The following is a 16,955-nucleotide window of genomic DNA, read 5'->3' as shown; positions in this document are numbered from 1 at the left end:
TTGTGGGCTCGCGCACTCTTTCTCTCTCTCAAAAACTAAAAATAAAGTCATCATCCCTGTTTTTCTCTTTATTTAAAAAAAATTGTTTTTTAAAGAAATAAAAGCATCCTGATGGGGGTGGGAGATAGTCAGCTTTTCTTGCTAGGCTCTGCCCATAGTGGGAGTAATGAATGACCCAGGGACTTTCAAGGTCTTACACTATTGCCTTCACGTGGACCCTAACCAAGCCCAGGGACGTGCAACAGCCTCCGTTTCTTGGCCAACCCGGTTCTGCTTGACTCCTGACCCTTGCAGTGATTACCATAGATCAACCTCAGGTCCTTGGCACAACTGCAAGGTCTCGGGGGGCTGTGGGTGCTGGGAGGAACACTGAGAGAGCCAGGGAGGGTCATCCAAATTAGAGCCCAGAGTTTCAGTTTCCCTGCCTCCTCGTCACGGAACCCAGTCCTGAGCTCTTATTTTGATCTAATCCCTCGCCACCCCCAGACCTGCCCTAGTGGCTATCCCCAGAGGCCCACCACTCCCAACCTGTTATTAATAGCTCTTCATACCAGTAGCACTTGACCTCTTACATTCTGGTGCCAAGGCTCAGAACTGCTTCACTCTCCAGAGGCCTCTGACTCCTCCCTCCTCTGCCCATCCCTTCCCAGTCCCATTCCTTCAGCAGCTGGGCCAGACAGCTGGGAGGCCTAAAGTGACTGAGTCAGCAGGCGGAGTCTACACCAGCTCCAGGGAGAGGAACCTTCCAGTTCGAGGGGGAGCAGGGAGGGCAGAGAGGGCAGAGGGCCGGGGCAGCAGAGGGAACCAGGCCCCACTCCCTCACCAGGTTAGAGGGAGGCTCTCAGCCTGGGAGGGACCAGTTCACTGCACACTCCAGCCAGGAGCCCAGGCTGAGGCCACTGAGGGAGGGAACCACCTGGGGAGGGGAGGGGAGGGGAGAGGGAAGCAGGCCTCCTCTCCCTTATCTGGAGCCTCTCTGCCCCCATCGCCCACCCACTGCAAGGGTCTTGCAGACGAAGCCTCTCCCAAACCCCCTGCTTCCTCACTGCTTAAATCACTTACTCCAAGTTGCGCAGGCAGTTATCATTATGTGTCTCTTCTCCAGAAAGATATTGTACTACTACCTCTGAGAAAAGGGCCAGTCTCTTTTTCTTTGCTATGGTGGCTCCCCCAGTGCCTTAAAATTTAAGGCTGAATGGTCGGTTGGTTGTACCTCCCTGCCATTCCCAACTCTGCTGGGTAAATTTGGGGTGACAGAGCAGAAATCCATTGCTGAGGGGAAAGACCTACAACCCCAAATACCCCTCACCAGCTCCAACACTGGCTCCCTTGCCCCACGCACTGTGATGTGGGGCATGGACGCCACAGCCCTCATGCCAGTCCAGTCTCCAGGAAGTAGATCTCTAAGGTCCAGGACAGACAGGATCCTGAATTTCATCCCCACCTCCATCCCAGTGGTGGAGGCTCACTCACCTTTACACTCTTGGGGTCAAAGGCAGGTTCCTTGGGGGGTTCAGGAGCTGGGGCAGGGGCTGGGGCTGGGGCGGCCTTGGCTGCTTCCTTCTTAGGCTCAGGCTTCTTGGGAGGCATGTTGTCTTGCTGGGATCTTCAGTGGAGGTGGGAGCTAGGAAGGAATCAAGAGATGTGGCGCCTGGGAGATGAGACAGGAGGCCGGGCCGCCTCCCTCCCCTTTTATCCTGGGCAGGAGCCCCCACAGAGGGGCTGGGTGAGAGCAAGAGCAACTGTTCTGACTATAAAAGGAAGAAACACCGGCAGGGTACAGCTGACAACTGTGTATTGTCACCAGGTTTGGGGCGACAAGCCCCCCTCCCCCCACCACCCCTTCCCTCCACACCTCACACTCCTCCTGGCCTCCACCTCTGGGACAGGCTGATCCCTTCCTGCCAATCAGTGGAAACCCAGAGGGGCCAGGAAAACAGACCCTCTCGAAAATGCCAGAGTCCAGCCAGAGAGATGAGCTGACTTGAGCAGTTGATAACCTTCACACAAAGCCCAGGGGAGGGTAAGGCTTTTTTTAGCCCCTCCTGAGCAGAGGCAGCCCACTGCACATTCCTTTTAGGCCAGGCTCCTTTAAGCTGAGAGCCACTCTGGGGCCTCGGCTCTGCCTCCGGGCTGGAGCCCTGAAGCAACAGCTGGTCCAGTCAACCCACACTGTCCCCACACCCTCCCTATCCACAGGGTAAAGCCCTCCATCCTCCAGAGCAGGCAACCCAGGAGGTGCACCGATCTCGAGCCCCTGGGTTTATCTGCCCTCACCCCACCAACCTCAATCATGCCTTCAACAAGTACTGAGCACTGAACTTGTGCTTGGGGGGGGGGGGGGGTCTTGGGGGGGGGTCTTAGGTGAGAGGCAGGGAGGCGTGGCTGAAAGTCAACGAGACTGGAGGTCAGAAAACTTGGGTCTTGTTGTCACTACACCTCTAACTCGCTCTGTGCCCCTGGACTCTGTGTGTGTGTGCATGTGCAGGTATGTGTGTGGTGCTTACTGTGTACCAGGTACTGTTAGGTGCTGTCATATAAAATCTCATTAAACCTTTGCCACAATACTATAAAATAAATATTATTACTCCTCTTTTGCACCTGGGGAGATTGAAACCAAAAGTGGTCGGGTAACAGGGTCACTCAGCTAATTAGCTATGAGCTGGATTACAACCCAAGTGTGTCCGATTCTAAAGTTTATGCTTAAATCATTGATAGCATAATCCCATTTATGGGGACGGGCGTGCGCGTACACAGATACGTTTGTGTTCATTGGAAAGCTCAGGATGGATACACGGTAAACTGGTAGGAAGAAACACCCCTGGGATCCTGGGGCGGGGAGGGGGTTGAGGAAGGGAACAGGACGGCAGTTTGTAGCTTTGTACTTTTTTCACTTCCTATATTAATGGAAATTTTTATAACGAGCATGTGCTGTTTTTGTAAAAAACGTTGAAAGTCTATAAAGTGTTCAGAAAACTCATCCACCGCACAGAATTGCTTCCAGCTGAACTTTAAGACTCTACAGTTCAGAAGATAAGGAGACCAAGTTGAGAGCAGAAAAGTCCGGTTTACTTGCCTATAAAACAGGATTGCTAGACTCCCACAACACCGGCTCCCTGCCAGCTCCTAAGCCTGCAAATCCAGGCGTCGGGAGCCCGCACCAGCCATTCTCCAGGCTCCCCAAGCCCAGGCTCCATTTGCCAGATCTTTCCTAGACGAAAGGGCCCTTAGAGTTGTTCTTATCCTACCTGGCTTTGTAGGTGAAGAACCTAATGCCCAGAGAGACTTTTAAGCAGCCTCAAGACGTTCAGCTATTTATAGGCACAGCTGAGCCAGCTAATTCTGGCCCCCGGTGTGTGGCGCTCTTACCCCACCCTACCGCTCCCGTAGCCTAGGTGTGCTTTCACCACTGGTAAGCAGAGAAGCCTTCAAAGGAAACTGAGGCAGGAAAAGGGGCCAGACTCGCCCAAGGGGGAACGCAAACCCTAGGCCAGTGCTGGTCCCGTCTGGGACAGCAAGCAGCTGCTAGCTCTTTCACCTCACCCACCCCTTTTCTGCCTCACCTTCTCTCTTCCTTTGCGTTACCTGTTTCCCAGGGCCTCCCCTTGCACCCTTCCCTTTTCCCTGTCTGTCCCTTCCCTGACTTCCTCGTTCCCCACGGGCTTGGGGGCCCAGGTTGTTGATAAGGAGGAAGGAGGAGAGTGGAAGCCCAGCCTCTCCCCTCCTCTACTCCCACTGCAGCCCTTTCCTGGACCAGGTGTGCTGCAGGGTTTGTGAAGACACAGGGCCTGGGGTTTGGTGGAAGGCTGCAAGCCAGAAGCTGGAAGACCCAGACACTAGCCCTGACCTTGCCAGCCACTCCCCCTCTCTGGGCCTCAGCTTGCTTATCTCTAAAATGAGACATAATCAGGAGCTTTCAAACAGTTTTCAACAGACACCCAAGGCTTCCTTAACTTGCTTCCGGCTGTAAAGGACGCAGAGAGGCCAGGTTCGGAGCTCCCCCTGCCATTTCAGCCAGCAGCACTCCTGTGTGTTTTATGTACCAGGGCCCCAGGATCATTTTCTAAGAAAGTATTCTATGGTTTAAGAGTCTAAAAATAACCACTGAATGGGATGATCTCATACGTCCCCTTCCAGTTAAGAAATAGGTTATTCTAACCATTCTAGTAGAAGTTTGATCCTCAAAAGAAAGAGTTGGGGGGCGCCTGGGTGGCTCAGTCGGCCAAGCATCAGACTCTCGATTTCAGCTCAGGTCATGATCTCACTGTTCGTGGGTTCGAGCCCCACATCGGGCTCTGTGCTGACAGTGCAGAGCCTGCTTGAGATTCTCTCTCTTCCTCTCTCTGCTATCTGTCTCTCTCTCTCAAAATAAATAAAATAAACTTTTTTAAAAAGTGAGAGAGTTGAGCATTTCCTTTAATTTCATTTATCTTTTTGTTTTTCTTTTCTTTAAAAAATTTTTTTTACATTTATTTATTTTTGAGAGACAGAGTGAGACAGAACATGAGGGGAGAGGTGCAGAGAGAGAAGGAGACACAGAATCCAAAGCAGGCCCCAGGCTCTGAGCAAGCGTTCAGCACAGAGCCTGCCGCAGGGCTCAAACCCACAAACAAAAGATCATGACCTGAGCCGAAGTTGGACACTCAACTGACTGAGCCACCCAGGCGCCCTTTCTTTTTTCTTTTCCTTTTTTTTTTTTTTTTTTTTTTTAATTCTAAGGAGGAGTAAAATATCCAACCTGCTTGGGAACAGAACTATGACATGGAACAGAACATCCAGACATGGAAAGGGTGTGGTGGCGGGGGAGGGCTTTAGAGGCAGACAAGCATAGGGCTGAATCCCCGTTTTGCATTTCCTAATCTTGGGCTCAGCACCCTAAGGACCTTCAACAATAAACATTTCCTTCTCAAGCTGTTGTGAGATCTGTATGAAATATCGTATGCAAGGCACCACAAACCATCCCTCGCACACTGGAAGCACTCCTGGCTGTGAATTTCATTTTGCTTTCCCAGGCAGGTGAAGCTAGACGAGTGTTCAGGTTTCTCAGACTTTCCAGAAGGAATTCCAGAAGAGGGGACCACAGGGGGAGGCACAGGTAAGGCGGCAGAGGCTACTGGGATTATAAAGTGTAGGTTTAGGAAAGAGGAAGAAGTGGAAGGGAATGGGGGAGGGAGAAGGATGGCAGCTGGGTACCCACAGTGTGACATATTTTGTGGCTCAGAAAGCATGTAGCAAGTCCCTGGGGCCAGGAGGCCTGCCTGTCAGCCACACTCAGACGAGGTGCCAGCCTGCCTGAAACCTTAGGCCACAAGCACTCCAGCAGGAGAGGAGACACTCCTCAAACCAGTTTCTGATTCTCTTTGAGCAACACCAGCTAAAAAAGTATCTGGCACTTCAGCAGCAGCGAGAGGAGAGTGTGGTTTTCCAGAAAGAGTCATGCATCAAGAATCAAGACACCAGAGGCTGGCCTCGCTATTACCATAGCTCATGATGCCCACGGTTCACAAGGGCCCATTACTGGAGTCAGAGGGTTCACTTTTATGGTCCCCATTCTGCTTCACGGTCACTGACTTTTACCTTCCTGTCCATCCAGAGTATCCTGCACAGGGTCTATGACAGTGCCCACCACCACTACCCCCACCCTCCCCGCCCAATACATGTGGACCAATTAGAGCAAAGGAAAGAGAGAAGGAAAGAAGAGGCAGGGTGTGAAGAGGCGAGCGTGGCAGCAGGTCCTGGCAGCCTAACCGGTGCCTCTGGGAGGCTTCGAATGGTTCCTGAGCCAGAGCTGTGCCAGCACACTCAGATGCTCCCACTGGAAGGACTTCAAACTCAGTAGATGGAAAACGCAGGACAGAATTTCACACCAACCCATTTATGCCCCATGTCAAATTCAGAGACAGATGCACAGAGAACTGACATCAGGCCTCCTTTAGGCTGGGCTTATGCACGCTCACTCACACTTCTCCCTTCCCCTCTAACCACGCAGGGCCTGTGTCCTGTCCTGAAAGAGATCCATCAGAGTCTCCTGCCTGGGATCAAATGCTGCTGACAGCAGGCCTGCCTCTTAATGCCTTGTCCTAGTCACCCCTCCCTCCTCTCTTCTGGCCAGTGTCTCATAAACTAGACATCATGGGGCAACGCCCTGGCCAACACTAACCTGTCCCCATACAGGGCACTGGGTAAATCGGCAGAGGGTAAGAGAGACCACTCAGGTGCCAGACTGCCTGGGTTAGAATCCTGACTCAGTTAGTTAAGCCAGCTAATTAACTTCTTTATGTCTCAGTTTCCCATCTATAAAATGGGGCAGCCAATATAACCTCAGAGAGTTAAATGAGTTAATGTGGGTGACATCCTTAGAACAGTGTCTAACCCAGAGCAAGTGCTCAAAATCCTTGAGTTTGCCTCCTGACTGAAATAGTGCGGTTGCTGCTCCCTCTTCCAAGGTCAACAGCAGAAGAATTATACAGAGAAAAACACCAACAAGAAATGAAGAGAACTGTGAGAAGCCGCTTGGATGAAGGGGAGCCCTATTTGAACTGGTGTGTGTGTGTGTGTCTCTCTCTGTGTGTGTGTGTGTGTGTGTGTGTGTGTGTGGCAGAGAAATGTGGCCAGGCATGGCTGTGGAACAACAAAAACAAAAAAAGAGCTCTGGGGTCCTGATCTGTCTTTCCCTCCACTATTGCCTTCGAACATGCAATGATGCCCCATCACCTGTGTGACTCAACTCTATGATCCAGGTGCTGGTTAGGGTACATCAGGGCACTGAAGATGTACTGTGCTTGTAAAGAACTGATAAAAAAACAGCGAGGGGGCAACTGAACTTTGGACAGTTGTTTTCTCCCTCATCCCCTAAAATCTCAGGACAGATGAATTACAATTTAAAAAGTGTCTCTCTTAGGGCACCTGAGTGGCTCAGTCAGTTAAATGTCTGACTTTGGCTCAGGAAATGACCTCATGGTTTATAGGTTCTAGCCCTGTGTCGGGCTCTGTGCTGACAGCTCGGAGCCTGGAGCCTGCTTCCAGTTCTATGTCTCCCTTTCCCTCTGCTCCTTCCCCACTCATTCTCTCTCTCTCTTTCTCTCTCTCAAAAATAAACATTTTTAAAAAAGGCAAAGGAACAGAAAATTTAGGAAATACAGGGGATAGAGGTAGAAGGGCTTTGTGGTTTAGAAGGGCAATCAAGCTGAGTAGACATCTGACAGAAATCTCACCCGAGTTCAGGAGAGACATGAATAAAGAGGTTCCCTGAAGCATGATTTACGGTGGCAGGAGGTAGAAGCAATGTGGGTCTCCATCACTGAGACCATGCCACATGTCAGTTAGAAGCAAAAGATTAGATGTATACCCAGAAGAAACACAGTGATGAGTAAGAAGCTGAATAAGATGTAAACCACAATAACATTTCTATAAATTTAAAATACCTGCATATAATCTCACTGATGGCACACTGCATATGAATGTGCCACAACTCAAGCTCCAAGGAAAGAAAACACTTATTTGCAACTCAGCTAGCTAGACAGGTATAAGAATTTCTGCTACAATTGAAGCCGCTCACAATGCAAATTAATACACATTTCTCTAACATAAATATGCAGATTTTAATCAACAGCATTATGTAAACGGGCTGCAAAAATGGCAAGAAAAGTTTAAATGTTTCATTGATATTAATAAATTTAGAGTTCCTTTTCAATTTATGCAATATCTCCTTGAATTTCATGTTGGTAATACTGAGTTGACACAGAGTTAGTGAATTTACTTAACTTGGACATACTTTTGATACTGATTTGCTTTTGCTTCAAAGTCAAATCAATTCTTTCAAAATAGATGAAGCAATTTTGTCCATTTAGAGGCAAATATTAGAGGAAAGTGATTTTTTTTGTACTTGATTCAGGTATTGGAAAATTTTAAAGTACACTCGAAACAACTTAGTATGTGAATCTACTTTTTCAACTGTGAGATTACAAAATCTAAATACAGATCGAGTATTTCTTTTTTTTTTTTTTAATTTTTTTTTTCAACGTTTATTTATTTTTGGGACAGAGAGAGACAGAGCATGAACGGGGGAGGGGCAGAGAGAGAGGGAGACACAGAATCGGAAACAGGCTCCAGGCTCCGAGCCATCAGCCCAGAGCCCGACACGGGGCTCGAACCCACAGACCGCAAGATTGTGACCTGGCTGAAGTCGGACGCTTAACCGACTGCGCCACCGAGGCGCCCCCAGATCGAGTATTTCTGACGAAAATTTAACATCTACACTGAGATGTGCTATAAGAAAAAACACACACTGGGTTTTGAAGACTTAGTAGCAAAAAAATAATAATAATTTAATACAGTTTATCAATAATTTTTATATCATTTACATGTTGAAATAACATTTGTCTCTACTGGGTGGAATAAGATATATTATTAAATTTTATTAAGTACATGGATACTAGAAGCATTACGTGTTATTCAAGAACACAGACAAACAAAAAAATACACGTTAAAAATCTCTGAGGGTTGGGGCGCCTGGGTGGCTCAGTCAGTTAAGCGTCCAACTCTTGATCTCGGCTCAGGTCATGATCTCACGTTCATGAGATTCAGCCCCGTGTTGGGCTCCCCGCTGAGTATGGAGCCTGCTTTGGATTCTCTCTCTCCATCTCTCTGTGTCTCTCCCACACTCTCTCCCTCCCTTTCTCTCTCTCTGTCTCTCTCAAAATAAATAAACATTACAAAATTAAAATAAAAATATTTGACGGTTGCTTATGGTGAGTGTTGTTTGGATGGGATGGAATGGTGAGATAAAAGGGAGCAAATAAAAAATTAAACAAGAGAGGCCTTGCATGGACCACTGATGAAAGAAGGCTATAAATTAAGGAGAATGATTAACCCAATCCCCTGTATCTAAGATTCCTTGTGACCACGGAAGAAGGAAAAAAGCAATGAAAACCTGAAGTCTCTGTGACCTTTAAAACCCAGAGCACCAAAGGTAAAGGCAGAGAAAGAATGAAAGGGTCTAAAAGCAATTTTTCAAAGACCATGATAGGACTAGTACTCAGAGCGCTTTAAATCATCCCGTCCAACTTATTTCCTTGGCTGTTTAGTGCAGGTGGAGAATGCTACACATTTGGCCTAATCACTCGAGAGTCCATCTAAATGGTTGAAGCTAGTTTCTGTGCTGTGATCAAGGCAGTGCTGCCTAGTGCTGTATCTGTGAGCTCAGCTGTTGGAGGAGGACATTGGGAGGGGCTCCAACAACAGGTGGGTTGGAGTCCGCCTGAGAATCTAAAGCAGAGGGCAGGACAGCTGGTGTCTGGCAAAGTGATTTATAGTTGAAAGCAACAGGGAGCAAGTCAGAACCCTCACCAGTCATCCAAACTACACACTCCCCACCCCCCCCACCCCCCGCCGCCCCAGACATCCTGTCAGCTGCAAGGGACTTTAGAGGCGCAGATAGAAGGGGTGACTAGACCAAGGTCATGGCAGACCCGAGACTAGAACCCAGGACACTACTGTAAGGCAACAGTGGAAGCTGGTAGAGCTGATAAGGATTCCTCCATGGAGAGCCCTGGCCCCCAAGCGGGGAAGGGAGCAAGAAAGCATCAATGACAGCTGACCCTGTCACCCACAGTGTGGATGGCTCCTAACAAGGAAAAAGAGACTCTACCCCTTAGCAAGCAGTTTGTCTCAGCATTTGGGGAGATGTTCTTAGTGCTAAAAATGATTCTCTTTTCTTGGTTTTCCTTTCTACCAACTTCTTCTTTTACTTCTTAAATTCTGACTTCCTCCCTGACTTCTCTGTGGCTAGATCTAGTGGTCTTGTCTCTGGGCCTTCTCTGCTGTACTTATCACACCAAAGTTCTGTCATTGACCCTCCTCTCCTGTATCTCCTTTATCCAGTTTACTCTCATTCATTCATTCATTCATTCATTCAGCTAACACCTATTAAACACCTACAGTATGCACTTACTTTTACTAAAATGAGTAAGAGGCCATCCCTGCCCCCAAGGAGCTTCCTGTCTGGTGTGGAAGATGCATATATATAAATTGTTTTAATGTAATGACAAATACTCACACAGAGGTTTTAGAAGGTGTTATATAACCAAAATAGAATGCATTTAGTTCAACCGGGAAAATCTCTTATCTCCAGCCTCAATTTCTTTCTTAAATTGTTCAAGCTTCACATATTCAATTAAAATTTGGGCATTTCTCACCTGAGCATTTCAAACTCAGTATATTTTAAACCGAGCTCATCACCTATGTCCCAAATCATTTATTTGTGACACATAAAACAAGCAAACAACAACAGGTTCTATTTGTGACAACTATAGAAGAGACTCCAGACTGGAACAGAATCAAGTCTGCATTTAATTCATTGCTATGCAATTATTTAGAGAAAAATTAAATTTTGCCTAGAAGCTATAAAGGGGAGGGGGCAGGGGCACCTGGGTGGCTCAGTTGGTTAAGCGTCTGACTTGGCTCAGGTCATGATCTCACGGCTCATGAGTTCGAGCCCCACGTTGGGCTCTGTGCTGACGGCTCAGAGCCTGGCTGGAGCCTGCTTCGGATTCTCCCTCTCTCTCTGCTCCTCCCCCACTCACGTTCTGTCTGTCAAAAATAAACATTAAAAAAAATCTTTTAAAGGTGAGGGGGCACCTAGGTGGCTCAGTCGGTTGGGCGTCCGACTTCAGCTCAGGTCATGATCTCACGGTTTGTGAGTTCGCGCCCCACAAATGGGTTCTGTGCTGACAGCTCAGGGTCTGGAGCCTGCTTCCGTTTCTGTGTCTCCCTCTCTCTCTACCCCTCCCCCACTTGTGCTCTGTCTCTCAAAAATAAATAAATGTAAAAATATATACATTTAAAAAGGGGAGAAACAAAGAATCTATTATTTGGTGAACATCTTCTCCAGATAATAGAAATATTTTTTATCTAGCAATCAGGCATATAAGTGCCTTCTGAGGAAAAGGAGATAATAGCCGGTAAGATCATTGAATTCATTCTTCTGATCTGTCTGTACTCAATAAGCAGCCTCTGGTTGGAATCTGAATGCCTTTAAAAAAAGGAATTGGATAAGAATATTTCCCGCTGTAAATGAGTAACTTGTAACTATTTTCATTTTCCATCTTTTTCAGATTCAATTATGAGAGAGAAAAAGGCAAGCTGAGGGCAGAACACAATCTGACATCCTGCAATCCCCCCCTTTAGGGGCAACCTCCCCACTGCCTTAAGGTGGAATATATATATATTGGCACTAGTAACTACCTAAGAACAAAGACAGGGGAAAAACAAATGGTTAACTGATAAAGATCACAGTCATGTAGGACCTGAAACTCCATTATAGTTTGTAACTGTCTTAATGATTTACAAGAAAAACACAATCTCAGTGATAGACCTCCAGGAACCTATAGACTCCATTTCCTGGAGACCTAGCATCACCTTCACCTCCATAGGATAGAAAAACCTATATAATCAGTCACTCTTCACAATCACAATGCAGCCTTTTCTGCCCATGGGTCCTGTTCCCGTGCTACAATAAAAACACCTTTTGCACCATAAAATGTCTCAAGAATTCTTTTTCAACCGCTGGGCTCGCTGATCCCACGTCACAACCATCCAAGAATAATGGAAATTTAGAATTGCCTTATCTCCCTAGCAGCCTCTTTGCTGCACTCCTGGCCCCTACTGTCTTTCTCCTCCAATTCACATAATCCTCAGCTGTTAGCATAATCTTTCTCAAATTCCATTCCCGTGAAGTCACTGCCCAGCTCAATCACCACCAGCAGCTCCGTAGGTCTATTTTATCAACCTAAAGTCATCAGTTTGGAACCCAGAGCTTATCAACTGTCCCACACACCACCACTTCAACCAAGCTTAAACTGCCTCCACTGCAGGCAAGCTAATTTGCTTACCATTTATCTTCTTCCCTGTGCTTTTGAAGTCTGTCTAGCCCTCCTTGCCATCAGCCATGTAGACCGTCCCAGAGTTCACCTCAACCAGGATGCATCTGATTAGCCTCAACACTTCAGACTGCTTTGACGTGAAATCCCTTACGGACCTATGTGCAAAACCAGCCTGTTCTCTGGGTCCAGAAAGGGACACTCAAAAGAGCATCAAGTTATGACCAATAAGGGATAACACTGAGTAGTGATGTCATTTAATCATCAGATATACTTATAATATTTTAATAACTTTATATTTGTGCAGAGCACTATACTAGATAATGAGGACAGCAGGGTGAGGCAAAGTCCCTACCTTCAAGGAATTTATATTAAACAAATATAATTAAAATTGCCATATATACTATGAAGGAAAAGAATAAAGATGTTGTGAGAGAGAATTGTAGGGTAGAGTTAATAATTTTGGTTAGGTAGGACAGGGAATATTCTAAGGATGTAATATCAAGGCCTGAGGACTGAAGGATGAGTTGAATTTAGCTAAAGAGTAAGGGCAAGGGTATCTGGGTGGCTTAGTCGGTTAAGCGTTTGACTTTTGATTTTGACTTAGATCAGGATTTCACAGTTCGCGAGATCAAGCTCTGCATCGGGCTCCTCGCTGGCACTGCAGAGCCTGCTTGGGATTCTCTCCCTCTCTCTCTGCCCCTCCCCTGCTCACGTACTCTCTCTCTCCCTCTCTCTCTCAAAATAAATAAACTTAAAACAAATTATAACTAACTAAATAGCTTCTCCTTGTTAAAAAAAAGAATAAGGGCAAAGTGATTTAGGAAGAAGAAGTAATATGTGTAAAGGGTTCCACTTTAATCAGTCAATATTTTTTAAGCATCTACTAAATATGTAATTCTTTTCCTAAAACAATAAAGAGACATGTAAGGCTTAGCCTTCCCTTCGGGAGATATGACATAAATAATCTTGATCATATTAGTCTGCTCAGGATGCTATAACCAAATACCACAGACTGGGTGGAGTAAGCAACTGAAATGTATTTTCTCACAGTTCTGGAGGCTAGAAGTCCATGATCAAGGTGCTAGCAAATTTGGTTTCTGATGAGAGCTCTCTTCCGGGCTTGTAGATGGCTACTTTCTTGCTATGTGCTTCATGTGACCGTCCCTCTACCCTCTTAGGTTTGTATCATGGACCCTGTAAATTAAACTGACAAAAGACAGATTAACAGAATTTTAAAAATAAGAGTTTAAAAACAAGAGGTGGTTAGAACAGAACTTGAAGCTTACATAACATCTTAGCAAACAGCAATAAATTTGTGGAGAAGTGAGAAAACAAAGGAGAAAAGTTTGGGCTTGCGGGGTGGTAAGCTGTGTAAAGGTAAATATATGGGGGAACTAATGGAAGATAAGGGTTATTTCCGTAAAGTTTGTGCAGAATCAGTGCCAGCTCCTTGTCTCTAGTGATAATGGTTGTTTTCCTCCTCCTGGTACAGGAGAGGGGGGAAGAGGAAACAACTTCACAAAGGGAAATTGATGTCCTGATTTTAGGCAAATGGGGGAAAGCAAAGAGTACTTTCTGTGTTTGTTGCTTCCTAGTTTTTTTCAGGTCAAAATAATCCTTATGCCAAAGTGACATATTCTGGTCCCCTTTGGGGAATATAGAGTATAACAGGGAAGTGAGGCAAGGCTGAAAAAAGTGGCAGAGACTAGACCGTGGAGGACCTTAGAAGAGAAGTTAACAGGTTTGAGTGATCTCCTGAGAGCAATGGGAAATCCTGAGTTGGGAGGGGAGGATTAGGAGGGAGTCCTGACATGATCAGACTTGTTTTTGAGGGTAGGTAAGGCTGGAGACAGGAAGAGATGAGAAGGTATATTCAGGGTAAAATTAGTAGGGCTTTTGTGACTAGATGGTAGGGTCAAAGAGAGAGCATGGTTTCAGGTTTGGGTAATGGAGAGGATGGTGATACCTTAAACTGAGATGGGAAGTACTTCAAGTATGAGGAACGAACAAGGAATTCTATTCTCAACAGGAACCTGTGAGATGTCCAGTTGACAGCTAGGCACTCAGGTCTGGAGTTCTAAGAAGCAGTCTGACTAGAGGTACGGATTTTGGAACAATTTTATGAGAGCGGAGGCCAAGAGAATGGATGGGTTTGGAAAGGAAGAAAGCATAGGGGTGAGAAGAAGGCCTAGAACAGGCCCCTGAACCATTCTAACATTAGAGGGGCTACAAAGGAAACTAATAAAAACAGAGCAGTAGGAGGAAAACCAGGAGACTGTGTGATCAGAGATGCCAAAGGAAAGGGATGATTTGACCAAGAGGGAGGAGCCAACACAGGAGTAAACGCCTCAAGGTCAGGTAATATAAGATGATACGACAGCAGCATGAACAGGGACAACAGGAGGTACAGACAAGGGTCACTGAAGGAATTCAGAAGAGCAATCTTGTTGGGGGCTATGTATTTAGTGGGACCTGCATCTTGGCAAGAAAACCAAGTCTAGCTTCTTAAACGGTTCCCTAAAAGCCGGCCTCTGAATCTGAGTGAACATGAAACAGACAAAGAGGCAGGCTAAGGAGAAGAGATAATTTACCATGTTTGGAATAATGCTTATTGTAACCCAGCTCCGTTCACCAGCTAAACATTATGTGGATAATGGATGACAGCAGGATGCCTAAGTGGTTGCTGGATGGCAAGTTAAAGTAGGTCAATCAGGAACACAGAAGGAAGTAAAAATGCTTTAAAAGATCCCATCAAAGCACAACTTCAAACAATGTGGCCTTGCTGTGGATGAGCAGAAAACCACAACAGATGTATTAGCCCAGTGAAGAACAGTTAGAAAAGAGATGCCTTTTTTTAGGGAGGAAAAAAAAAAAATCCCAGGGGATTTTAGAAGCAAATTGTAAGTTTAAGAGCCAGAACACCAAGCATCAGAGACTCTTCTGACTCTAGATACACATTTTCACACACCAAATATCATCATTATGTATCCTGTGTTGCAAGTTCCTACGTTCAAGTTTACAAGAATCTATTGCACAAAGATCTACTGGCTGCATGTTGTATGTAGAAGAGCTGTGTGTGTAAAACGACCACAAGCTTAGCATGGGCAAATAATGTCATGTGCCAATTAAAAATGCAAATAACAACTTTAGTCTACTTTACTAGAAGTCATCCCGATAATAAAAGCAATAGTCTTAGCACTCTCTGCATTAATCAGAATAAAGGTGGAGTGTTATGACCAGCTAAAAGCATCACATTTTAAGAGTGATATCTCTCGCCCATCTCCTTTCCATCACCATTACAGATTCTCTCATCTCACATCTGGTAGACTGTTTCCAAAGATGGTCCGGCAATCAATCCCTCTGGTGGCACAAGCCTTTTGTAGTGTCATGTTGCCAACTTCTCCCATCTAGAGTCTATTTCTCCTCCCCTTGAATCCAAGCGAGCCCTTTATCTTGCTTTAATCAATGAGAAGTGATGGGGTTTGATTTACAGACCTAGACCTTAAGGGGCCTCCTGGCTTCAGTTTTTACCTTCTTGGTTGCCAGCCACAAAGTCAAGAATGGGGCTAGCCTACCGACTGATGAGAGGCCAACGCTGAGACACAAGTCATGTGGAGATGTGGAGAACTGAGGGGCACAGGCAACAGCAAGCACCAAGGCCCCAAACGTGAGTGAGGCCATTTTGGATCTCCAGCCCCAGTCAAGCCACTGACAGTAATATTCTATATCTGTGCTACCCAGTATGGGAACCACTAGCCACGTATGTCTATTGAATTCTTGGAATGTGACTAGGGTGTCTGAAAATTTTCATTTTTAATTCACTTGATTTTAACTAAGCTTTAAACAGCTAGCGACTACGCAGTTGGACAGTGTAGACGACTCATAATCCTGCTAAAAACAAACAAACAAAAAAAAAACAAAAACAGGGCACAGGGCAGAAGATCTCCTTGGCACTTACCCTTTATGGTGCTACAAATAAGCAGTTACTAGAGATGGTTGGTGGTGACAGATATAGCTCTGTTAACTAGTATTGAAAAACAAAAAAACCCTCCCTTCAACATCACTCGAAGGAAGGAAGGAATCCATTCTAACCTGTTTCATCTGGTTTCTGAGACCCAGAAAGGGAAATTCCCACATCATAGACTATACCATGAGTTCCACATCTAGCATAGAGATGTCCTGATTAGACAATCAACTTTCAAAAACTGCTTTCATCATCTATCAAAAAACAAAATGTTAATAGTTCCCTGGTTCACACGTTTTGGGGGGAGAGGGAGCAGGAAGGAAACTTGAGAGAGCCTACTGTGTGCGTCAGACACAACCACATACATCAATCCGTTTAATTCTTTTAATCATTATTTTCAGACTAAGGAAATACAAATTCAGAAATGTGACTTGCCTAAGGACCTAAAACTAGTTGGTGCCAGAGATGACATTCAAAATCCAGCCTCTAGATTTCCCAATACGCCTAATGCCTCTCCTATCAGGAATAACAATTTCCATGATCTGGTCATCTACGTAACTATTTCCAGTTAATGCCTTAACTCTTACCAGACTGATCTCATTTCTGCTTCCCTTCACTTGACACTCTTCTTCTAATTCCACTTATCCTTCAGAGTCCAGTTTAAGTCTCCCTTTTTCCTTCCCTGAAACTTTTCTCATCTTAATCCCAATTTATTTCCCTCTCTTCTGAATTTTTACGTCGCTTACAATGGGCACCACATAACGTAGCAGTCTGTTACATTGTCTTTCCCTTAAAGAGACCGTAATCTCTTCAAGGTGGACAGCCCATGCATGTCCTTACCAGTCTTTGAAGCCTGGCAATCCTTCCAAATTTCCTATTTTCCTTGAGCCCTGAATAGGTACTTCTGGAATGATGAATGAACTAAACTCAACAAATACTTCTTGATTAATTAAAGTCAGCCCCAAACTCTCGTGTTTTACCCTCTCCTCAAACTACCGCGCCTCAATTGATCCGGAGAGGTTCAGTGGCGAGGGGAGGCGGTAGCCCGGCCACGTAACGCTCCCCGCCCGCTCCGGGAAGCCACGCCCAACCCGCTGGTCGCCGATTGG

General features: G+C 45.9%; 1 protein-coding gene across 7 annotated transcripts in view; it reads right to left on the bottom strand.

Annotated features, from left to right (window-relative positions):
- MYL4 (myosin light chain 4) overlaps positions 1-16,955 on the bottom strand; it is a 30,058-nt gene that overhangs the window by 12,419 nt on the left and 684 nt on the right. The window contains exons 1-3 of one of the 7 annotated variants that reach the window (XM_053212537.1): positions 16,687-16,950; positions 12,931-13,088; positions 1,474-1,624 (exon numbers count right to left, since the gene is read on the bottom strand). In XM_053212537.1, coding sequence (XP_053068512.1) covers positions 1,474-1,590 — 117 coding nt within the window. In that variant the 5' untranslated portion in view covers positions 1,591-1,624; positions 12,931-13,088; positions 16,687-16,950. Of the gene's footprint in view, positions 1-1,473; positions 1,625-1,855; positions 2,129-12,930; positions 13,089-15,840; positions 15,858-16,686; positions 16,953-16,955 lie in introns of those variants that run through there. The other 6 variants (XM_053212538.1, XM_053212541.1, XM_053212536.1 and 3 more) reach the window with 6 other exon arrangements.

The sequence above is a fragment of the Acinonyx jubatus genome, chromosome E1 (genome assembly GCF_027475565.1).
Source record: "Acinonyx jubatus isolate Ajub_Pintada_27869175 chromosome E1, VMU_Ajub_asm_v1.0, whole genome shotgun sequence".
Taxonomy (NCBI): Eukaryota; Metazoa; Chordata; class Mammalia; order Carnivora; family Felidae; genus Acinonyx; species Acinonyx jubatus.
This window is presented reverse-complemented; position numbering and strand designations above follow the sequence as displayed.